The 21,405-nt window shown below is 50.3% G+C and overlaps 1 protein-coding gene across 1 annotated transcript in view; it reads left to right on the forward strand.

The window, feature by feature from the left end:
• The first annotated feature begins 725 nt into the window (after nucleotides 1-725).
• LOC125949680 (mucin-2) overlaps nucleotides 726-21,405 on the forward strand; it is a 118,968-nt gene continuing 98,288 nt past the window's right edge. Inside the window, exon 1 of the mRNA XM_049676945.1 lies at nucleotides 726-1,891. Within this exon, the coding sequence (XP_049532902.1) occupies nucleotides 1,834-1,891 (58 nt within the window). The 5' untranslated portion in view covers nucleotides 726-1,833. The remainder of the gene's footprint in view (nucleotides 1,892-21,405) is intronic.

The following is a 21,405-nucleotide window of genomic DNA, read 5'->3' on the forward strand; positions in this document are numbered from 1 at the left end:
CGAAGCCCAAAGCCCTCAGTACACCCGCCCAAAAGATCCCATGCCGAGAACGAGACTGCGAAAGCTCGCGATGTTGCTGTCGATTCCAAGGCGATCGTGCGCACGATCCTCGGACTGCTCCAGTTCCTTGGTGAGCCGACGATGATCGGAGCAAATGGTGGGGACCGACCGACCGACCGATCGCTTTTCCCCTCGAAAAAGCTCACAACATTACGCGCCCCTCCGTAAACCACCCACTCGCGCGCTCGGCACTCGCGGGACGGTTGTGTGCGTGCTCGGAGGCTTCGGAGGCTTTCTTTCTCACCGCGCACAGTCACGGGCGACCTTCACGGTCCGTGAAGGAAGCTTTCGCACTGCTGGAAGCTGGTAGGGAGCCGCGATCGACCGAACAGCGGCCAGCAACTCATCTCATCCAAGACACACCACTGTGATCGTGGTGTGCACGATCGCCGCCGCCGTTGTCGTCGGTGCGGACGTCGCCGTCGTCGTTTTCCTTTTCCTTCGTGGCCATCGAGGCCGTTTCTCTCTCTTTCCCTCTCTCTTTCTGGCGTGCGCGCGCCCACCGTCTTCGGTTTCGCGCAGGTTCGGGCCTCGTTCGGGCAGCTCCGGTTACTTACGGGCGACGGCGACCCCGGAGGAGGGTGCGCTAGCCCACAAAGCGCTCGCGACGCCACCTAGCGACGCGGCAAATTTACTGCCAATAATGAAATTAGTTTAAGAGAAGTGCTCGCTCGAGAAGCACTGGAGCGGCGTACATCAGGTGTCAGCATCAGGGGCTGCCTATAACTACTAGCAGAACAGCAAACCGCGACGACTTTTCGCGCACTATCCGTTCTTCGTTTCCGTTCGTTCGTGCTTCGCCCTGCAGAACCCTGTCCTGTGCTAGGACCTGCCGTGCCGTCCGTGTCTCCGTCCGTTCAAAGTTCTCCTCGGCGCTGTGAACGAGCTCCCCGAAAACCCGCTTCTAAAACTCCAGAAAACGCAAACACAACGAAGTCCGCATACTCGCACGCGAACACCGAACCGAGAAATATCTCCACCGAACACTAGCGGCGCGCCGCACACGCGCGCAGTGAGAGAAAAATTCAGGAAAATCAGGTCGCTGACAGAGAGGCTGCTCCATCGGCGCATGCAACGGCCCCACATTCCAAGCCGATCGATCAGCGGTGCTGAGCCGCAGCAGCAGCAGCCAGCCAGCCACTGGACTTGGCATCTTGGATTTGGATGAAAGTTTTTTTTTCCTTTACCGATCGAGCTCGCCAAGTGCTGCTCGGTGGAAATCTAGTGAGTTTGGTGTCGAACGACGAGTGTCATTTCGCAAAAGTCTCCTTCAAAACGATCCTTCGAGTGACTGTGTGAGTGCGCGTGTCCGTGTGTGTGAGTTTGTGGCGCAAGTGAACGATCGAAGAATCCATCGTTCGATCGCGAAAACCTTAGTTTCCGTGTGTATTTAGTGTTTGAAAGTAGTTTTGATTCTAGTTGTGGTGAGCAGTTTGTCTGTCTCGTGTACGTTGTTCGTTTCCTATCACCTTGGTGACACAGTGCATCCAAGAAGCCATCGTTTGTTGGTTTTCGAATTTTCCATCGTTAATCGTTAAAGCAGTGAATGGCTGTGACTTTGAAGTGACAAGCGTGCAATCGGCGAGTTGCTTCCGGAATTACCAAGAACACGACCGTAAGCGTCGTGCATCCTTCCTATGGCTCTGATCGGTGTCTAAGTGTTGAGTGTTTGCCACCGAAGCCATCTGTCCTTCATTTCCGGTCCGATTTCGAATCGGTTCACTGTCATCTTCACAACTACGTGCCACCGAGTGTTCGGCTATTCGATCAAGGATGGAGTTCAAAGCAGGAGTCCTCTGGATTGCCAGCCTCATTTTGCTGATAAGTCAAGGTAAGGTAGTCGGATCCCGGAATTCTTTTATGGAATTGCTTGCCACCATTGCCTTGCTCAATGCATCTCTAAGCTGCATCAACAAACCGTTTAACGCATAAAATGGTCAAACGTTGTGCAATCGGTCGATTGGCACTTATGGGCCAGGCGTCCTTGACAGCCTGGTCTCGCTGGTGGCAATTAAATTCCGCTCGAGGAACACAAGGAGGAACTTAAAACTCGCCGTCCGGCAATATAACAGGTAGAAGACTTACGCTCCCTCGGCCGAGATGGATCGTTTATGGATTTTTAAAGATTCGCGCACTTGGCCGCTGCCACTTGACCCATCTTTAACCTTATCAACAAGTCGGTAACGACGTACCTTTCACCGGTTGTGCTGAGGGGAATCTTCGTTTTTATTTCCCCCGATGAGCATCTTCTCCTTTCACGCTCAAACATCGCTCGGATATTACGGCGAACTTGAACTTCAAAGCGTGCTACTGCTGCTTCTGCTGCTGTTTACTTTCGGGACAATTATTTATGGCTTTTGATGGTTGGTCGCGCCGAAGGTCGCGGTGAACAAGTGCCAGCTGCAATCACCATGATGAGACATGTGTTCGGTGCAAGAAAGACAACATTTACGACACATTGCGTCTCGGTTGGCGATGAAGTTTTGCAGGATCTGCAGGGTCGATCGATGGTCGGGGGCCGTAAATCAATTAGAGACAGACAAAATTGTTTCGCATGTTCCGCAGCACGTGCTGTCACAACCGCATTGTGCTAACGTTTTATGGCGGGCCGTAAAGTGATTGAATGCACTGCACCATAAGTGCGCGCAGGTGTAATTCCGAAAAAAGCTTGCGCACCGTACTGTTACGAAACATATTCTTGAAGCCGAATGCCGAATGGTGCTGCAGGCGTGGTGCATTCCTGCTGCTGGGCTCGTTAATTATGATCCCTCGCCTCGCCGGATTGGTATTTCTACTTGGTGCGCATACTGTCACCTCGGTTAGGGTGCGTCGTGCTAGGCATTCCGGAGACCGGTAAGTCAGGTAACCAGCGCACCAACAGAACAAGAGAACGTCACATTACATGTCTGGTGCACTGGTTCGCTCTGCTGGTGCGCGTTGTAAGCTTCCGAATTTGGTCGCGCGCTACCACCGAGCACCATCACATACGATGCGTCCTTGAGCTGTGTGCGTAATCGTGGGTTTCGCGAACGACGCTACTTGTTGGCTACTTGGTTTGGCACGCGACTCCTTGAGAGGTGCAAGAAGCTCGCCATCGAGTGCTGGTGCTATGTTGGCGAGTGAATTGCTAGTGTTAGTGCCTCGCTGCATGCTGCACCAATTTTCAGCATACCGTGGCGGTCAAGCGGTACGGTTCTCGAGCTTATTGGGGTGCTTGTTGGGTATGAGAGGACTGCTACTGCTATGGATGTCGATTCCGAAGTGATTCAATTTCATTCCGTAAGTGTCTCGGTGCAGGGTAATTCCATTTTTAAGTTCAAGAGGGTTCAAGGTTAATGTTTAAAATCTCTTTACACTTTAAAATGTCTTTTACAAAACACTTTGGCAACCAAGTAATGCGTTGGTCCATCGGTTCTTATCGCTAAATAGATGTGTCAATCCGAGCGATAGTACAGCGCCATGTTCTCACTCCGTTGCCTAATGCGACAAAGTGACACCATTAACAGGCAGGGCGCGTGGGTTCTGACGAACCACAAAACCCATCTCGGTCGATATGTGCTCGTCAATTCGATTGGGAACACTTTATGACTCAATCGATGTCGTCGTCGCTACCATCCTCATCATTCGCCTCCATCTCGCAACCTTTGTACCGGCCAATAACAAGTGACATTTAAGTGGCGTTGGGCTTTGGGGCGCGCGATCGATCAGAGAGAACATGAAACGACGATCACCAACGGCGGAACTTCCGGCCACCTCCTTCCTCCGTCTAACGGGGGAGTCGAATTCGAAACCACAAAAGGCGGTTTGTAGAGCTCGTATGTGGCGGTTTTGTTGGGTGGGTGCCACACCGTGACTGGTGGTGTGTGGGAGTCAACCTCAAACAACCGGGTACCCGGGTGTTCGCGCACGATCGATTGTGTTGTGCGAAGGTGATACAGTGAGCTGCGAGACCACTACAAGAAAGGTACTAAGTACTCTAGCATACACACACACATACGCGCGCTTAGACGCTTGCGGCAAACCCTTCTGATGTGTGCGGTAGGCTGGTCCGCTATCTGGCGGTTGTAAGAAGACAGTTTTCACGCAAAGAAAACTCCGGCTTTTCTCTTGCCCAGCCGTTTGGTCGCACCGCTAGCGGCCGATGTTCTGTCGGCAGCGCCCATTGTTTGTTCGATGTATTTATGCACTTTGCTTTTGCATCATTGGATTTCGCGTGTGCAAAGAGGAAACATGAATATCGTTTCACTCTCCTTCTCTCTCTCTCTCCCTCTCACTCTAGCTCGCCACAACACAACACATAAGCAGCATGAAAGCATGCAAATGCTGCTGCGATCGTAGTGCACCTGCGCCACCGCTTCGCTTGCCTAGCGCCAGGCAAAAAACAATCCCGTTAAAGGAAAAAAGGGAAAACAAACAATCGGTCAGTGGTAGTGTTTGTGTTTCGTGTTTCGAGTTTTTACCTTTACCAGGCGCCACTCTTACTGGCGAACGATCGCGGAGTTCCGCGTTTCGGTCTCGGATCTGCAAGCGGATCCCCAGTTCGGTCGCAATTTAATAGTACAAACACTTGAACACCACCGACAGGACTACAACAAAAAAAGCAAGAACGCTCAACCGCGAAAACCAGAAACGAATGAGGAAACGCTCGATCTGGTCTGGTTCGTGGTTCGCGCGCGACCACCAACAATCAGAATCGCCAATCGTGAATCCCGTGCTACCGTGGTAATCCATTGAAATTGCATTGACAAATGAAAAAAGACCTCACTTCTTGGTCACTTCTTCTGCGGCACAATCCAGCTACTTGTGTGGCTACTACACCGCGCCGCGATTGGCAAGAAACGCGATCCTCCGCGCCTTCGTTCGGTTCGGTTCTGTGTTCCGCGCGCGAACCGTACAGTAGCCACCGTTGTGTGCGGTAATGATGCGGTTAATGTTGCCGGGGGGCGGTGGCGATTCAGTCAATAGAAATGGCAATTGACATTTGTCACTGCCCGTGTGCCGCTGCTTCTGTGTGTTTGATTTGCTTCTGGGCTTCGGTCGCGCGCGACCACTACCGGGCAGTGTTCGCCATTTTCCTTGGCCTATTTTTTTGTCTCTGTTCCAGTGTCGGTACCGCATCGAAGAGTGCCCTGTGAGGGTCACCGTGAGCAGTGTGACGGATTTGCGGAATTTACATTGTTAGTACTTCTCCCCCTCGTGCACTATTGGCCCCGGTAGAAGGAAGTGGATTAGGTACGGGTGTGTGCAGATCAACGGCAAACAAGGATTTTCGATGACAATGGGTTGATTGTTTCAATTAGCTCAGCTGCCAAGCACGTGATGGACGCGCTTTGATCGTTGATTGAGTTTGCAAGCAAACGATTTTGTGGAATGTTTGCCTCCACCCCTCTCTAGAAACAATGCTGCCTCCCGTATTAGGTCTCAGTTTTGTCACGTTTCTGTTTTCATGGGCAAACCCGTGCTTACCGCATGCAATCGATTCATCCACGAATGCAATCCTCAAACAGCAACGACAGCAACGACAGCAGCAGCATAAGCCTTTTGTCGCAGCATTATGTCCCAACGTGCGTCCCCCGCCTTCTATGTGGGTTGCGGATATAAACCGTTTTTAAAGGGCTTAGGCAACCTAGAAAAAAAAACAGACTAACAGAAATCCAGGCCAATTGAATCCACAACGGGCCGATGGTTTTACAGCAAAACAACCTGTTGCCGCTGCTGCTGCTGCTACTGCTGCTACTCGGTTTGGTGGTCACCATTACATCATTCACAAAACGCAAATCAAATGGTCTGTAACGATCGGCAGTGGAGCACGAGACGGTAAAACACTTGGCCACTTGGCCACACTGGCACTGGCGTGTGTTCACGCGGTTGTTTCGTTGTCTCGTGGTTTTGAGCGATTGAAATTCAGCCGGCATGCCAACCAAGCAAGCAATGGTGGCCCAATGTCACCCGCCCGCAATGTGGTGCGGTGAGCATGAGGTGAGCACCACTTTCTCCTTCACCGGTACGCTACACCGGTACGGACTTGCGGTGCGATGCTTTGTTTTGTCGCCATTTCCATTTGCTCCGATCGATCGCCGGCGATCGACTTTGTGGCCTTCCGATTACGTGCGTGGGGTGGGTGTTTGGGAATGGGTGGTTTGCATAATTTTTCGCCCTGCATTTGGGTCGACAACGTCGAGCGGTGACACGGGGCCGGCAGACGCGGAAGTACGAGCCCGCGTCGAAGTTGCACAATGGAGCAATCCGCCCTTTAAATGGTGGTGCGGGATGGGGAGGAGGCCCAGTACTCAACATTCCATTGATCGATCGATCGATCGATCATTTGTGAATCGATGGAGCACACCACCGGCGATCGGCTTTACATCCGTTTTGTGATTGAGCAGGTGCAGGTGGGTGGTGGCCCCATCTTTTGATCCGCTGGTAGTGGCCGGTAGGAAGTGGTTTGGTTTGGGTGAAGGAGAAAATTGGAATCCCTCACTCAGTCCGTTTATGAGATGCGTGAGTTAACAATCAATTTACGCGTGCTCCCTCGTGGCCTCCCTCTTAAGTACCGTAATTAGCCGCTTATGTTGCACCCTTCATGCGCCAATACGCTACCAAAAGTGGAGGAGGAGCACCCGACACTCGGCACATAAATTGAAATTAATTCGGATTCCTGGCACGCCAGCTGGCCCCGCTTCTTCGGAGGCAAATTAACCTTTCAAGTAGCGGAGAGGAGCTTCTTCAAGCCATTGAGAAGCCACAGCAAGCGGAGAGAGCACGGGGGGTTTTGTGGCGTCCACTCTCGAGAGCATCATGTTTATCTTGAGCTTCGCATGCTGCGCCAAAAACAAACAACAAAAGGGAATGACACCAAATTGGTGTTGGAGCGAGCCAACGGCTGGCAGCCGCTGGTGTGTTTGCGATGTCAATGGAGGTTAACCGCAGTGTGTGTAGCCGGTGAAAACAAACGCCACAAGTGAGGCTTTCCACGGAAAATAACAATGTTTGGCGTCACTCGAGCTTGAAATTACCGGGTTTTGTTGAAGTATTTTGTAACAACGCTTTGCAAGCAAATCTGGGCGACCGTCGTTGCTGCTCAACACAATCATAAGTAATGCATATAATCGTAATCGAGTGAAAAGATGCGATTTGATCTAAAGAATGGCCACCATTCCAAGTGACCACTTGATTTCGCACGAAAGCATAATTCGCAAATGAAGTCATAACCGCAGGAAGAAGTCTCTGAGTCACTTTGCGGTCGGTGGATATGGCTTCCCCTTCCAAACAGCAGCCAACCAGCAGCACGTCCGTCTGCGTCCATCTAAGGCACTTGCGTTCCATTTTGTCACGCTCGCACGGGTGTGCCACCCATTCTCGATCCATATTTTGACCTTGAGAATCTTGCGTGTGCACATTCTCTTGTTGGCCAAAAACAATCGCCCCAAAACACACGCATACACACACACACACACACACACACGTGCACACCGCGAGACGATAGCCAAAAGAGGCGAGAGTAGCACGGGAAAAAATGAAAGTTGAAACTCCCATGTAAGGGATCGACCATCGGGCCAACCAGCCAGACCGCCCAAAAACGGGGCTCGACCACCGGCTGACCTCATGAGCTTATCGTCAGGACAGTGGACAGTCTCAGCGTCAGTGGCTGAGCTCCGCGTGGACCCATTAATCCGTCTCGATCGACCGGAAGATTCCGAGAGCAAACCTCGCCTCGGGGTACGTCACCGATACCCCCTCCCTCCCCGCCACCAGTCCGTTTCGTTGTGCTGGTGTTCGCATGCACGATACCCAGCGGAAGCTCCGCGTTCGACGTCCCAAGGGGCCTTAAAGTGCTCCGAAGATCGATCGACCGAGCCTCCGGGTTCGTTTTGCCTTGGCGCGCGCGTGTGTGTGTAGCGCGAAAGAAGGATCGTTGGTCTGGGCTTTTTCGATTGTTCCAATCGGTTTGTTTTGGGGGGCTTTTTGGTCGGTTTTGTTGGATGCCATTTTGGAGCGTAAATTTCAGATCAAATCCAGCATCGAATCGCAGCAGGCGGTGGCCGTCGAGGGGGGTGCCTCGGCGGATCAAACGATCATTCATTAAACTCCACTTACGCTGCAGCCGAGAAAGGGTGCGAGGAATCGCACCGTCGCTGGTACAGCCCAGGATCGATCTCACCGCCACAAAAAGCCTAATCAACTGCAGCCGAAGCAGCAGCAGCAGCAGCTGCGGCGAGAGGAAGCGAGCAAAAACAAATGTTTCTGCAGACCAAACGAGGTCCAGGACGAAAATGGCCAATAGATCGTGCCGTGTGGGAACGTATTTTGTGGGGCTGTGTGCTGGCTTTCGCTGTTCTATATGATGGGTTCCCACTTTTAGCGCCGCGTAAAGTTCAATGTGAAGCATAGCGAACGGAACTCATTTTTCAAATACGCGCGTTCGGTGTGAATGAATGTCGTTGGCCGGCACGAATAGACGAAGGGGAGGGAGGTTCGAGTCGAGGTGATCCAGTTCCGAGCGAGTTAGCTGGTCAGTTTGATTGGCCGGCTAGCACCGGACCGCTTGATGACGACCGTAATGGATTTGACCAAAAACACTGACGGGATTTTATGGAAGTTTATTTTCCGTTTTTTTCCCCCCGTTTATGTGAAGCACGCATGGAACTCATACGTGCTCACAGCAGCCTACCTTCTTGGTTACCTTGGTGTCGCTTTGATGGTGGCGACGCCATGTCTCTCTCTGTCTCGCGGCGTTTCATTGTTAATGAGGTGTGCGGCAGCTTTCTACTTCATTGTTTTAATGAGTTAGAAATTGAAAGCCTCCAACTACCAATTACTAATGTTTACTTTTTCTTCTTTTGCAGGTAATTTTTCATCACGGTCAAAGGCGCAATAGCAGGTTAGCTGGTCACAACCACCTGCAAGCAGAACCTAGCCTAAGTAGTTAAAGATATGTTGCACAAACATTTGCACAATCAAATCACCGATCCCCGAGCGATCAAAATCTACCCGATAAGGGGTCTTTTTGGGGGGTGGTGGCTCACAATTTCGCGTCTCAAGAAGATGCCCCAGCCCGCTTGAAACCGCTCGTTAGCTCGTGATCCATCCAAGCAGCTCCCGGACTGCGCGATCATGAGAATCGCGGACGGATTGCCAACGTGCCGCTGAGCGCGCTGAGAACGATGCAGTGCAACCCCAAAGGCAAACAAAACAAAACGCTCCCTTTTGTGCTCGACACCCCGCAGTGCCCCCCCCCCCCCAACCCCTTACTCGGGAGTGTCCCAATTTCCCAATCGCACGAGACGCACGAGAAAGAGACCCGTGCTCCGAGTGATTAACCGAGCGAGCGAACGTTGGGTAATTATTTGGTGGCAGCAGAAGGATTGAGAAATTCCGTCTCGTTCACACCGTTCACCCGGTTGGGTGGGCGGGCTGGGATTTACTTAACAGTGGTTGCCGGTGTGGCGGCAAGGTGTGATTGACGCTTTTTGGCGGATAACAAGATGCCAAGCGTCGGGGTTCGTATGCTGAACAGTGAATTGACTTTACCAAAAGGATGATGATGTTCGGAGCAAACTATTACTTTACGAAACATAAACATAGAAATGTGCTGTGTTTATGCTCCTTAAGATTAAAAATCATTCTCAAGAATTAATTTGATATGATTTATGAGTTAACGAGGTTTTTCTAATCGAGAACTACGACAAGATTAATGAATTGATCCGAATGAAATCATAATTCACTTCCTCGTTCACATCGAGCAAAGATCTCGCGGTCCGTGTTTACGTTATGTTGGTTTGGGTCACCGAACCACAAAACATCGGGGTGGTTTCCTGGTCCCAACCACTTGTTGAACAGATGAAAAGACACCCCAAAATGCGGCGGCTCATCAGGCGCCTCGATGATCCGCCCGATCATAAATTCGACGACCAATTCCACCGTCCGATGATATTAGCATATTTTATGCTGCACGATTGGCCATCTATTTTTCAAAAAGGAGGAGTTGACCAGTATCTATCATCCTTCACACACACACACACACACACACACACATCTTACAATGCGGTTCCGGTACGAAGGCTTTATCGTGCTGCAGTAAACATCAAACAGTTTTCCCTTTCTCTCTCGCTCGATGGCGATGATGATGATGCTGATGATGATGGTCTGATGATTTCACGCTGCAGCTCTCGTGGTGTAGCAGTGAGTACCGTGCCAGGTACCGTTTTCTTTCCTCTACTCGTGCTACCGCGTTCCCCTTCCTCGGTGAGAGTGTCTTCTCCACGTTTGGCGACGTCATCGCCTGCGGACGAAGATAGTGATCGCGCGATCGCGCGCTAACCGGTTTTGGGCTCAGCTTCGCACTCAAGCGGGCGGTTTAGTGTTTTCCCTTTTTCCCGCCTGTGGGGATTGTGCATCTGCCGAGTCCCGGTTGGGCTGCTGCTGGTGGTGGTGGTGTTGGTGATGGTCGTGGTCGCCCCGCCAATCGCGCCAACCAAACCCACAGCAAGGTCAATGTCGGGGAGATCGTGAGCGATGCTGATGGTTCCGAGTAGTGGCCAGATGGGGAGACAAAACTGGATCATTCTTCTCTGCTTCTGTTTCTCTTTGCTTCTTCTGCTCCGAGGGAATCATCCAATTGTCAGGAGAGTCCCCCAAAAGAAAGTAAAAGCATTTCAAGGACGATGACACAAGGAGCTTTTCAGTGCGCTTCGTCGGGGATCGGTAGCCTTGATACATTGTTGTTTCTTTCTACTTATTGGTGATGTTTTCTTTTGGCCTTTACTCCTCGGCTGGATTGTCATAAAAGGAACAGCGACAATCCAAGGGTGAAAGTATGAACCATAAAATTGATCCCGCGACTGAGTACGAAAGTGTGCATAAGTTATGCATTTTTGATTTGCAAATTTTGGAAAATAAAGTTGATTTCACTTCCTCACTGGAAAGCGACGAGCTCTGGAGCTGTGTGTCCTCTTAAACCATTTAGGTCGATCTCATTTTGGTTCATTGTTTACTTGTTTCCTAACATTTTCGTCGAGATGCCTTGTACGTAGCTGTGTTGAAACATCAATTCTTGTAGCTTTCGAGTTCACGTTTTGCACATAGAATCAGGCATAAAATCACACATGTAAACAACCTTCAAGTTGATAACAGTTGATACGTGCCCTTTACAGCACAATGTCCCGGTTGTTTTGGTGCCTTTTGCTCGCACTCATCATTCCCGTACGAACCGAAAACGATGAACGAGATTGGCAAGAACATCAACAATTGATTTCGCCGGATTACAGTGTCATAAACATGAAAGGAGAGTTGCAATCGTTGGAGCAAAAGTTATGAAAACCGATTTCCGTAAAGCCGTCAGCGAGAATCAAGCAATACAGAAGCAGCGTCTGGAGCAGGTGAAGGATCTGTCATCATTCAAGATTGAACCGAATATAGGATTTCCCTGTCACAACTAAAAGCATTGTTTTCCAATTAAAACGGCGTAGGTGAGGATGTTGCTGCTGCTACTGCTGCAGCTGCTCCGTCGAGGATTTGAAGTTCCGATGAGCGCACAACAGCGCACCTCGCGTTGCTCCAAGCTCCGTCAACCACTTTCATCCATCTCGGATGGAACGGTGGCCCCTGGCGAGAGGATGGCGGATGGTGAAATTCGTGCATCACTAATGAGAAGAAAAGGAAATAACCGTTTCGACGGAACGGTGTGTCTGACCGCCCCTGCCTAGCCCCTGGGGCCGTCACTCCCACCGATGATTAGGTTGTTTAATGCTCTCAAGCGATGCTAAGCGATTGCCGAAGCGATGCGCACCTCCGAGCCTTTCTAGCGTGTCTTCTTCTGTGGCCGTGGTTGCGGGCCGCTTTTCCTTCAAACGTCTTGACCATCGATGCAGCGAGCGAGAGAGGGAACGAGAGAGAGAGAGATGCCGTGGAAAATGCGATGCGATGGAAATTTTCCTATTACGTTGTGCAACCAGTTGCCAGTGCGGGGAGCGCGCTGAGCTTGTTTGCGCGTTCCTCACCGGGCCCTCCTGCCCAAAGGACCAATCAATCATACGCCACTTGATTCTTTGCGCAAAACCACCGATGATGCCACGCCGAAACGGGACCTGCACCAATGCCATGGAAATCAGTGCGGAAATGCGAGAAAAGCTCGGACGGGAAAACCGCATAAACATTGGGGCGCTGGTTGGAGCACGGCCACGAAGGAAGGCAGTTCTCCGAAGCCACCTAAATAGGGGGGAGGTCTGCGAAAAACGGAAGACTCGTTAGAAAAATGGCGACAGAGGGGGGGAGGGGGTGCCTGCACTTCCTAGCAGCCAGCACGAGTGTAACAAGTTCATCCAAAAGGAAATGCCAACCAGCGCGCACACGGGAAGACGAAGGCGATGACGTGCAGTACGGGGCCCTCCGTAAACAATGTGAAACTAAAACACGACCATCCGTCTACTGAATGCAACAGTGTGTGCAGCGAGCCACAGGAAAATGGAAAAAACAGAGGGACCTGGGCCGGTAGCGGAAAATGGAATGTTGTTTCCATACCTAGACTGTCAAGTAATTAACACGCGCTACATAGCTATCTTTATTAACGTTTCACCTGCTGGTAGGATAATCCAGCAACCAGCTGGCTAACTTACTTTTAACGCGTGCGATATTGTTGAACACCACCCTTTAATGAGAAACAAAAGGCTCTCCATTAACGGGCTTGTTAAGGTAACCCTGTTCGACGACGACTTCTCTTCACCGATACATCAACCGACTGGTCAATATGTTTTATAATTAAATTACATCCTCCACATCGGTCGGATCAATCACCTCCGTCGATCGATCCGGTTTTTGGCGAACCTTGGAACGCGCTGTCACCCCGTGGTCCGATGGTGATCCCGGATCATCGGGCACCGAGGATCATCAAGTCCAGGACAACGACGGGAAATCGAAAGTGAACCTGAAATTCAAGTTCAATTCCGGCAAACGGAACAATGGCCCCTATTACGAAAAAGTCGATAACGCTATCGATCGACAAGAGATGAACTTTTGGTCATTTTGGTTCATTTTGGTTCATTCCTTGTCGATCGATAAAGCCGCTTGTCGATCGATAAGGAAATAATCGACTCCAACTGTCATCCCATACATTTTTTCGAGCAGTTTGGTTGTCAATCGACAAAATGGCATTGCGAACGCACATTTATCGATCGATTAGTTATCGACTGCTCCGGAGCAGTCGATAGCGTCGATAGTTCATCTTCAACGCTGTTTTTGGTTGGAAGATGGTAGTTTTTAAGCATTTAAATGCAAATTAGGATGAAGGAAAACATTCTTAAAGACAGGGAATATGTCTTGTCCCCTTTTTAAAAAATATTTTTTGCATCAATAAAAATTTTTTTCCTATAATTTAGCAGTGAAAAGCTCTTATAAAAAGCAGACATTTTTAAAACCAATCAAAGCTGTAGGAATGTAATGTAATTTCCATCGATTTTTTATTGCGCATATGCGGCTGTTCGTAGAACCTTCGCGATTAGCCAACCGGATGCTTCGATGCGGTGACACGGCGATTCCTGGCTTTCTTAATGCTCCAGTAATCGCGTCGGAACACCGTCGTAAGAATCACCAGTCAAATTCGGCGTCGTCAACAGTTCTAAACGCCCGCAATCTTCACGGAGCTAACTGCGGAACCCAAGAGACACCTGCACCACATCGTCCTAGCAAAACTTACATTGCGGTTTCTGTTATCTATCAGAGGACCCGTCGCTAGGGTAAACGTTCTGAAAATCCACCCTCTCGATCGAAATATCGAGATGGAATATTAAAATACATTACCATAAAACATGAAAATGAACATGAAAAAACATGAAATACATGATTGTACATGAATTAGGTTATAAAATTTATCAAAAAGACAGCAGATCAGCATCAGATCATCAGCATTTCCCCCAAAATTTTCTATAATAACTGTGAATTTAAACAACTTTTGACGTATTGCCTGCTTTCGAGCAGCTCCGCGTTATCGACTCGATATCGATTGTGTTCATCTGAAATTCGAGTCGATTAATTTGTCGATCGATAGCGTTATCGACTTTTTCGTAATAGGGGCCAATAACGCGTTTCGGGAAAGCGATCGAGCGACGCGAAAGCGAAACCCGGACACCACCACCCCGGAGGTGCCTTTGGGTGACACAAAACTTAAGCCAAAGCGACGAACCCGAAACAACAGCGCAATCGTTCGTTCGTTCGTTCGTTCGTCGCGGTCCACGCGCGCGCAAGCCCCCCAAAAACGCGTCCGCGTCTTAAGCGCGAAAGATTAACGTTACCAACTTTCACACACATATGAGGTGGAGGCTCCACACCCTGCCACTCCCCTCAGCTACCTTCCCTTTTGGCGTCTCAATTTACGCTGCAACAAGCTTCGGCCGAACGCATCGCGTTTATGGTGCATTATTGGGCGTTTGTGTTGTTGTTTGCTTGCTATAGCTGGCTGGCTGGCTGGCTGGCTAGCTAGTGGAAAAACCGGTAACAATCCACGATCATCATCCATCTGGAGGTAGAGAGAGAGAGAGGAATAATAGCCCAAGCTTTCCCCCGCGGTTTCGGATCACTCGGACAGAGTCCAGCCAGCCCTGTCAAAGTGTCGCAAAATCGGTGGCCCCTCACCCCCCGGGTCCAGGTTTTAAGGGTGGTTCCGTACTTTTCCTTCGCTTTTTTCGCTCGCTTCCGGGCACATCACGCGTGCTGACTTGGAGAGGGGAGGGGCGGGCGTTCCCAGGATTATTAAAACGTCCCGGAGATCGGAGCGTTCGCGATTGGTGCGGTTCGTTTTCAGGTGGCTAGCCGGCATCCATGATTGACCGTGGTAATCTGTGGTGAAAGATCATTTTTTTGGTATTCCCCCTTGGCAGGCCATCTCTTAGTGGCTTTCCATAAGCGAGTTCCATGGTCTCGATCTCAAACGATCGAACGAACGCTCGGGGACGCATATGTGTTGGTCGCGGCGCTAACGGCATCGATCTCTCTCTAGTGAGAGTCTAATTAATCGATCGATTTATGTTGCATGCGGTTACGCTTATAGCATCGATCGCTCACCCTCTCGCCGGTTGCGCTCTCTCTCTCTCTCTGTCTCTCACTCTCTTTTGAATGAGAAAATGAAACATTTAATTGTGACCATCGTGATGGTGCGGTTGGCGCTCGCTGGAGATCGAGACAAATTGTTCCAAGATGACTTGGTGGTGGCCACTTTTTCGGAGACGAGGATGGGATGGAGATGAAATCGGTTTAGCTGACGTGTCATGCGCCCACCATTGGAGGTGGGCCGTTTGCTGATTGAAGCGTCACAAAGAGGGGGGAAAAGTTTTCACTCAGCAAGACAGCTCGACGATCGACCGGAGACTCCCTCTATCGGTGCACCAATGCTCGGGAGGTGCGAAAAGATTCATTACTAAGAATTTGTTATAAATTAGCGAACGGAACGGTCGACGCGTAGCATCCGGTTGTGGCGTACGAGTCACCTCGAGCGTATTCTACTTCAAACACCTTCCAATGCTCACGACGCCCGATTGCCGACGTCTCAACAATGTCGAAATCGGGGTGCAGCAGCAGCCGCACCAGCAGCCGCACCAGCAACCGCAGCAACAACCTTGCATCCTACAGCCGATCACCGACCGCCAGGTTATGAGTTTCGATTTGAATGGGAAACCTATACCGCCGTGACGTTCCGTGACCGCAAACCGTGGCCGTTTGGTGGCCACTTTGTCGCACAAATGATGCGAGCGCTGCACTTGGCATTAGCATATTTGTCAACACAATCGGAACGAGCACCAAGCGCGGGGGGGGGGGGGGAAGAAGAGGTATGGATTGTAAGGGATACTGTAGCAGCAGCAACAGGTGCCGGTGCATGGAGCAGCCTTGGAGCAATGCGCCGTACTGAGGCCGAGCATCGTCTGCTAGTGAGCGAGCGAATCACTCGCGATCGCTCAATGTTCGTGCAGACTCCGTGAAGATAGCGTGTAATGGGGCATCGAACGAACATCGCCACACACCAGCGAGCGAGAGGGAACACTGGTGGTGGTGGTGGTGGTGGTGGTGAGCAAGAAATTAGAAATTGAATCTGGTTTCCCAGCGGCAGACACACTCCGGCCAGCACACACTTGCCAGTTGATGACAGGTTTGGCCAACCAGTCCTTGTTGAGGCGCATCTTCGGTTCGCCGGCTAGGTTGTCGTATCTCGGTGTGTGTGCGCCCGCGCGATCTGCCATGATGATCATCGCCAGCTCGCGAATGGTCTGCTGCTGCTGTTGCTGCTGGTCGGTGTATAAGGGTGCGAAAAGAGATTAATGGTCGAGATCGGCAGCGATTTGAGGATGAGTTTTCCAATTAAACTTGAAGTCAAAAACCATCGCACCGCACCGCGATTCCGCAAGTGACTCAATCTCCGGCGGCTGTTGCTGCTGCTGCTGCAGATGGTCAGCTACTCCGATTCCAGACCTTTGATGATTGATGATTGCCGGCGGGGAAGGAATGTTTTGGGAGGAAAAACCAGCTTATCCACCCTCCTCTTCAGCAGCGGCGAGTGTCTTCTTCAAGTCAAACGAGTTTTTTTTTGTTTCTGGCAAAGATTCATCGCGATGCCAGGAAAGACGCCAGGCCAGGCCGCGCAGGAAAAAGTGAAACAGAAACAGTTAAGGAACGGACATTCCTGGGGGGTTCGAGAGTCGAGACCGAGAGCGAAATCGAGGCCAGCATTCGTTCGCGCGTGTGGCAGCGAGCGAGCGAGCACAGATTCGCCAAGATTCACTTTCGATCGTTCGCTAGCCGCCAGCGGTGCGACCACCCCACTCCCGTCCATTGCAGCATCGGCGTCACACAGCAATTTCTAACCCATTTTCCTAATTGTCGTTCCTTTTGCAACGCGAGCTCCGGGGGACCGACGTGTCTTGGTCTGCCAGGAGGAGTGATAAAGACGGGGAAAGAGGAAAAAAACAGAGAAGAGAGACAGCCACTGTCGAGGAGAAGGAACGAGACGGCGGCGCGAAGATAATGGGGTCGGCTGGACAACAAGCTCCGTTGTGGTGCGCGAAATCGAAATGGAAACCGAAACGAAACAACACTGGCAACTGGCACTGGCAACTGGCAACTGGTGGTGCTGTGCAAGGGAAGTGCAGCGAGCGCCACGTGAGATCATATGGGAGATGCAACCGTGGCCTCGCGCTTGTGTGTGTGTGTGTGTTGTTTGGTTTCGAGCCCACACGTGAAACGAGCTGGCCAGTTTCTGAGAAACGCAGAATCCAGATGGTCCAACATGATAAGTCTCACGCACGGTGAGACGCGAATAGACCCTTGCTGGACGCCACGAGCAACAACATACACGTTCCAGCACTTAGCCTGAACGCTCGGCGATGCACGTCCAGGCGGTGATGAAGATCTTAACAGAGGAGTGTATCTGCTTTATATCTAAATCAGACGCGTAGGCCAGCAGCCACCGTGACTGTGGGAGTGCACCACAATAGAACTACGGACTCCATGGACCAAGGGGGCTGTGCTGAAGGTTTCTCAACAAACGCCTACACAGCAGCAGCAGCAGCGGCAGCAGCAGCGGCAGCAGCAGCGGCAGCAGCAGCGGCAGCAGCAGCGGCAGCACCAGCTGCTGCTGCTGCAGCTCGCTGGCCACCGTTTCGTTCGACAGCGGATCCCCTGTTAACCCTCAACCTCATCGCATTCGGCAAGGATCTGCTTTCTTCGAGCTGGCCTCGGTGGTTTTGCCGCAAAATAATTGCCCTCACCGCTACCCCAGACAGAGGGAGAGCGAGAGAAAGAACGAGAGAGTGAGAGACCGCTATTTGGTAGCGCGTGCCAGCCAGTCGGTGGCTCAGTTTCAAAATGCAGTGCAGTAGGTCAGACCACGGTGCCCGGTGTGGCTGCAAGGTACAAGATGTTCCAAAAATAAAAAAAGGAAAAACAAACTCCAGCCCCCACCCGAGGGGATGTCGGAGCACTGTAGACACCGCGAGACGTCGTCGTGCATTGTATGCTGGAGTTGGTCGGTATGCTATGCTTTTCTGACCCCGGAGTACGGCGATTGCGGAAAGAGAATCGAAATCGGGAAGCAGCACGATCGTCCCAAGTCTTCGACGACGACGTCAGCTGTGTAGTTTGGGTTGACTGACTGGGATTGTGTGCAAATCATGTGGCTGCTGCTCTGCAGGGTGGTGGCCCCGGCCGGTAGTAGCAACCTAGAACACTCGACAGCCCCCAGGGGCTGATGAGGTGGCATCAGGTCTTAGGTTATCGGGACAAAGGTTCTTATTGGGGTCACTATTGGAGTGATGTAGCTCTGGTTGAGGGGAGGAGGTGCTTTCGAAATTGAAAAAGTGAGCGTCTCGACGGCGCGAGATTGTGTCAGTTACCGTAACACGGGAGGCATTGGTACGTGGTGGGTCATTTCGTGTTGGTTAAAGAATGAAAATTAGGCCAGAAGTCAGTTCAAGAGAGACAAGAAAGAAGATGGATGCTAGAAGGCTATTGTGAATACTAGAAAACCCTAAGGTACAACAAGAAGATACAGCCTTTACTCCTTGTTATTGAAATTGATGAGCCACTTTCGATCTTACTAAGGTTCACAGAAACAGAATTTCTGCTAACTATTGGATTCCAATCTCGGTCTGCAGGTGCTGTAGACATAGTTATCTATTGCACAACGATCTTCTCACATAAAATTCCAAGAAGAAAGCGAGCTATTGCAAGGAAAAATGTTTCTTTTCAACAAAATGTATTTTTGAATTGGTACCAAACCTCATGGTGTATCTAATGTTTCTTTAAAATCAACACTTATACGTAATGCAGCTAACCTTTACACCGATTCGTTGCTCACAGCAAATGTAACATCCATGCATAAAATGTGTGTGATAACGCAGGTGCTTGTTTCATAAGAAAACGAACGCCCGCTGCCATTTCGCAATGCACCATTTTGAGTAGCTCGTAAATGCTGCTATTAATAATATAAGACAGCAAACCACATTAAATGGAATGATGACTTTCATCGGGAAACCATTGCGTTGGTCTGCAATGCGAAATGAATTTGAAATCCCAAGTGATCGTCCATCCTATCGAAGGATTCCGGCACTGTGCACTGTATCGGCAATGGCCTGATATAAGTATCGAGCGGTGCAGTGAAGCAATCCGTTGACCCAACAGAAGCCCGGCTTGCGTCTTGTTTCGCTCCATAAAGCACTCGAAGTCGGTTAAATTCGACTGCCCTCTCTGTTTTGGGAAGTACCTGTTGCGTTCGATAAACTTCTGTCGATCGTTTGACGCGAGGCGTATGATTATCATTAATTTGTGCTGTCTCGAAACATCGCGCAAGCTTTGGGCGGGGTACTGGACCAATCGTGGATCGTTGGCCGGCAGTGCGCAGTCATGCGCGGTGGATAGCAATTATCTGATAAACACTTAATCGATAGCTTGTCGCGAGACTTGTAGCGATAAGAATCGTTGAATAGGATAGAAAGTAAGAGAAATGACAAAAGATCGTTTGAAAGAAGTTCTTAAATGTTTACCTAACAGTTATACTTGTTTAAGTCGTTTTACGTTTACGATAACGTTTTCTCTTTTATATATTCATTTTAAAGAACTAGACCCCTTCGGTTAACCATTAAATGATTATGATTTACATGTTGCATATAAAAAATATTAATTGATCTGCCTCCATGGCATCGTTTGCACGATCACGCTCATCATCACAGCAGATCATTGCATAAACAGACCGGACGATGATGCACCGAGCACATCACGCATTACGGTACCGGATGCAAACAACCGGTGCATCGGGCAAGGTATCCCCCGAGGTTGCAGCATCAATTTACAATCAGCGTACGATAGCCCTCCATACATCCATGCACCCCTTCCACCGATTACATCGTCGGGCGACGAACGAGCCGTTCAGGCCGTTGCCCTTCCGCCAGACAACGACGACGACGATGATGGTGATGATGATGATGATGGTGATGGTGGTGGGTCGTCGTGCTCGCAACGTCAACCATTAGTCACCAGAAAAGCGCTCGATGCAGCCGAGACGCCAGCGATCGGGCGAGTTGTTGCCTCTGCAAAATCGATCTGTTTCCCCTCCCGCGATTGGCGCTCCCAGATCATTAATTTCAATAAACAGACGGGTTTCACTTTCGGTGGAAAACTGTCGCTCCACCTCCGTGGGTGCGTGGGGATGGGCTGTGGAGAGAGGAAGGTATAATTTTCGTAACAGCACAATGTTCGATCGGAGCTGCTCGGGAACGACGATGCTGCTGCTGCTGCTGTCATGTGAAGTAATAGTAGTGGGATCGAAGCGGAGCGATCGTTTGATGACGATCTTATCGGGTGGCCCAGGTCGAGCCAGGTTTAATTAGAGCCAAGGATTAGATCCTGTAAGGGCGTGTTTTGTTTAGTGGTAAAGCTAATAAACCCCTTTTTTTCGATTTCTAATTTCAGGTTCGTACACCGCTACTTGTGCATCGAAAAGGACGATATCTATGGTATGATAAGCGCTTTTCAGATCGAGGTAACAACCGCCATCAGCACCTTCGAGCTAATCGAGGTTTTGTAGACATTAGGGAGGGTGGGTTCCACATAAAAAACAACATCTTATTCAGAGCCTACAGCTCACGCAAACTTCTCTCGGTGCTTTGCATTTTGAGCACCATCTCATGGCGTGCAGTCTCACTTCCTTCTTGACTTTCTTGGGCGAAGCTGTTCAACCGGAAATGAGGGTTTGTTTCGATAATTGAAGTGCTTGAAGAAGAAGAAAAGCACTCCCACTGCAATGCAACACGAAGAAGAAAATGATGATGATGGCAATGATGGTTTGTGTTTTGCCTTTTGGTTGAGTGGAAAACAGAGCAAGCAAAAGAAAAACGTAAACTGGTGGTCAGCAGGACAAAAGGGGGAGAGCAATGAAAATGGAATCGATTCCGAATCGCATAACGCAAAACCAATATCGGATAATTGAGGCCTTTTTGGAGGGGGTGATTATAGCGAGCTGTTTGTTGCGGCCGGTTGCGGTGCGGTGCGGTGCATCGATTGGATGCTACGATGCGAGATTATGCAACGTGTATGTGAATATCGATAAAGTGCATCGAAACACGAAACAAAGAAGGTTGACCGAAATAACGGCACCCCGGCTGCTACTGCTACTATCGATTGGCCATTGTGCTTCACTACGTCACATCAGTCAGCCAGCATACTCGGCAGGTCGGTATACCAACCACCCAAAAACAAGGGGCCCGACGACGAGAGAGCTGTAATTTGAAGACAAGTGTCGTGAGTCTCGGCGGCGCGCAGCATCTCGCGACCGACGGCGACCGAGCATGAAACAGAAACAAAAGCAAAACT

The sequence above is a fragment of the Anopheles darlingi genome, chromosome 2, assembly GCF_943734745.1.
Source record: "Anopheles darlingi chromosome 2, idAnoDarlMG_H_01, whole genome shotgun sequence".
NCBI lineage: Eukaryota > Metazoa > Arthropoda > Insecta > Diptera > Culicidae > Anopheles > Anopheles darlingi.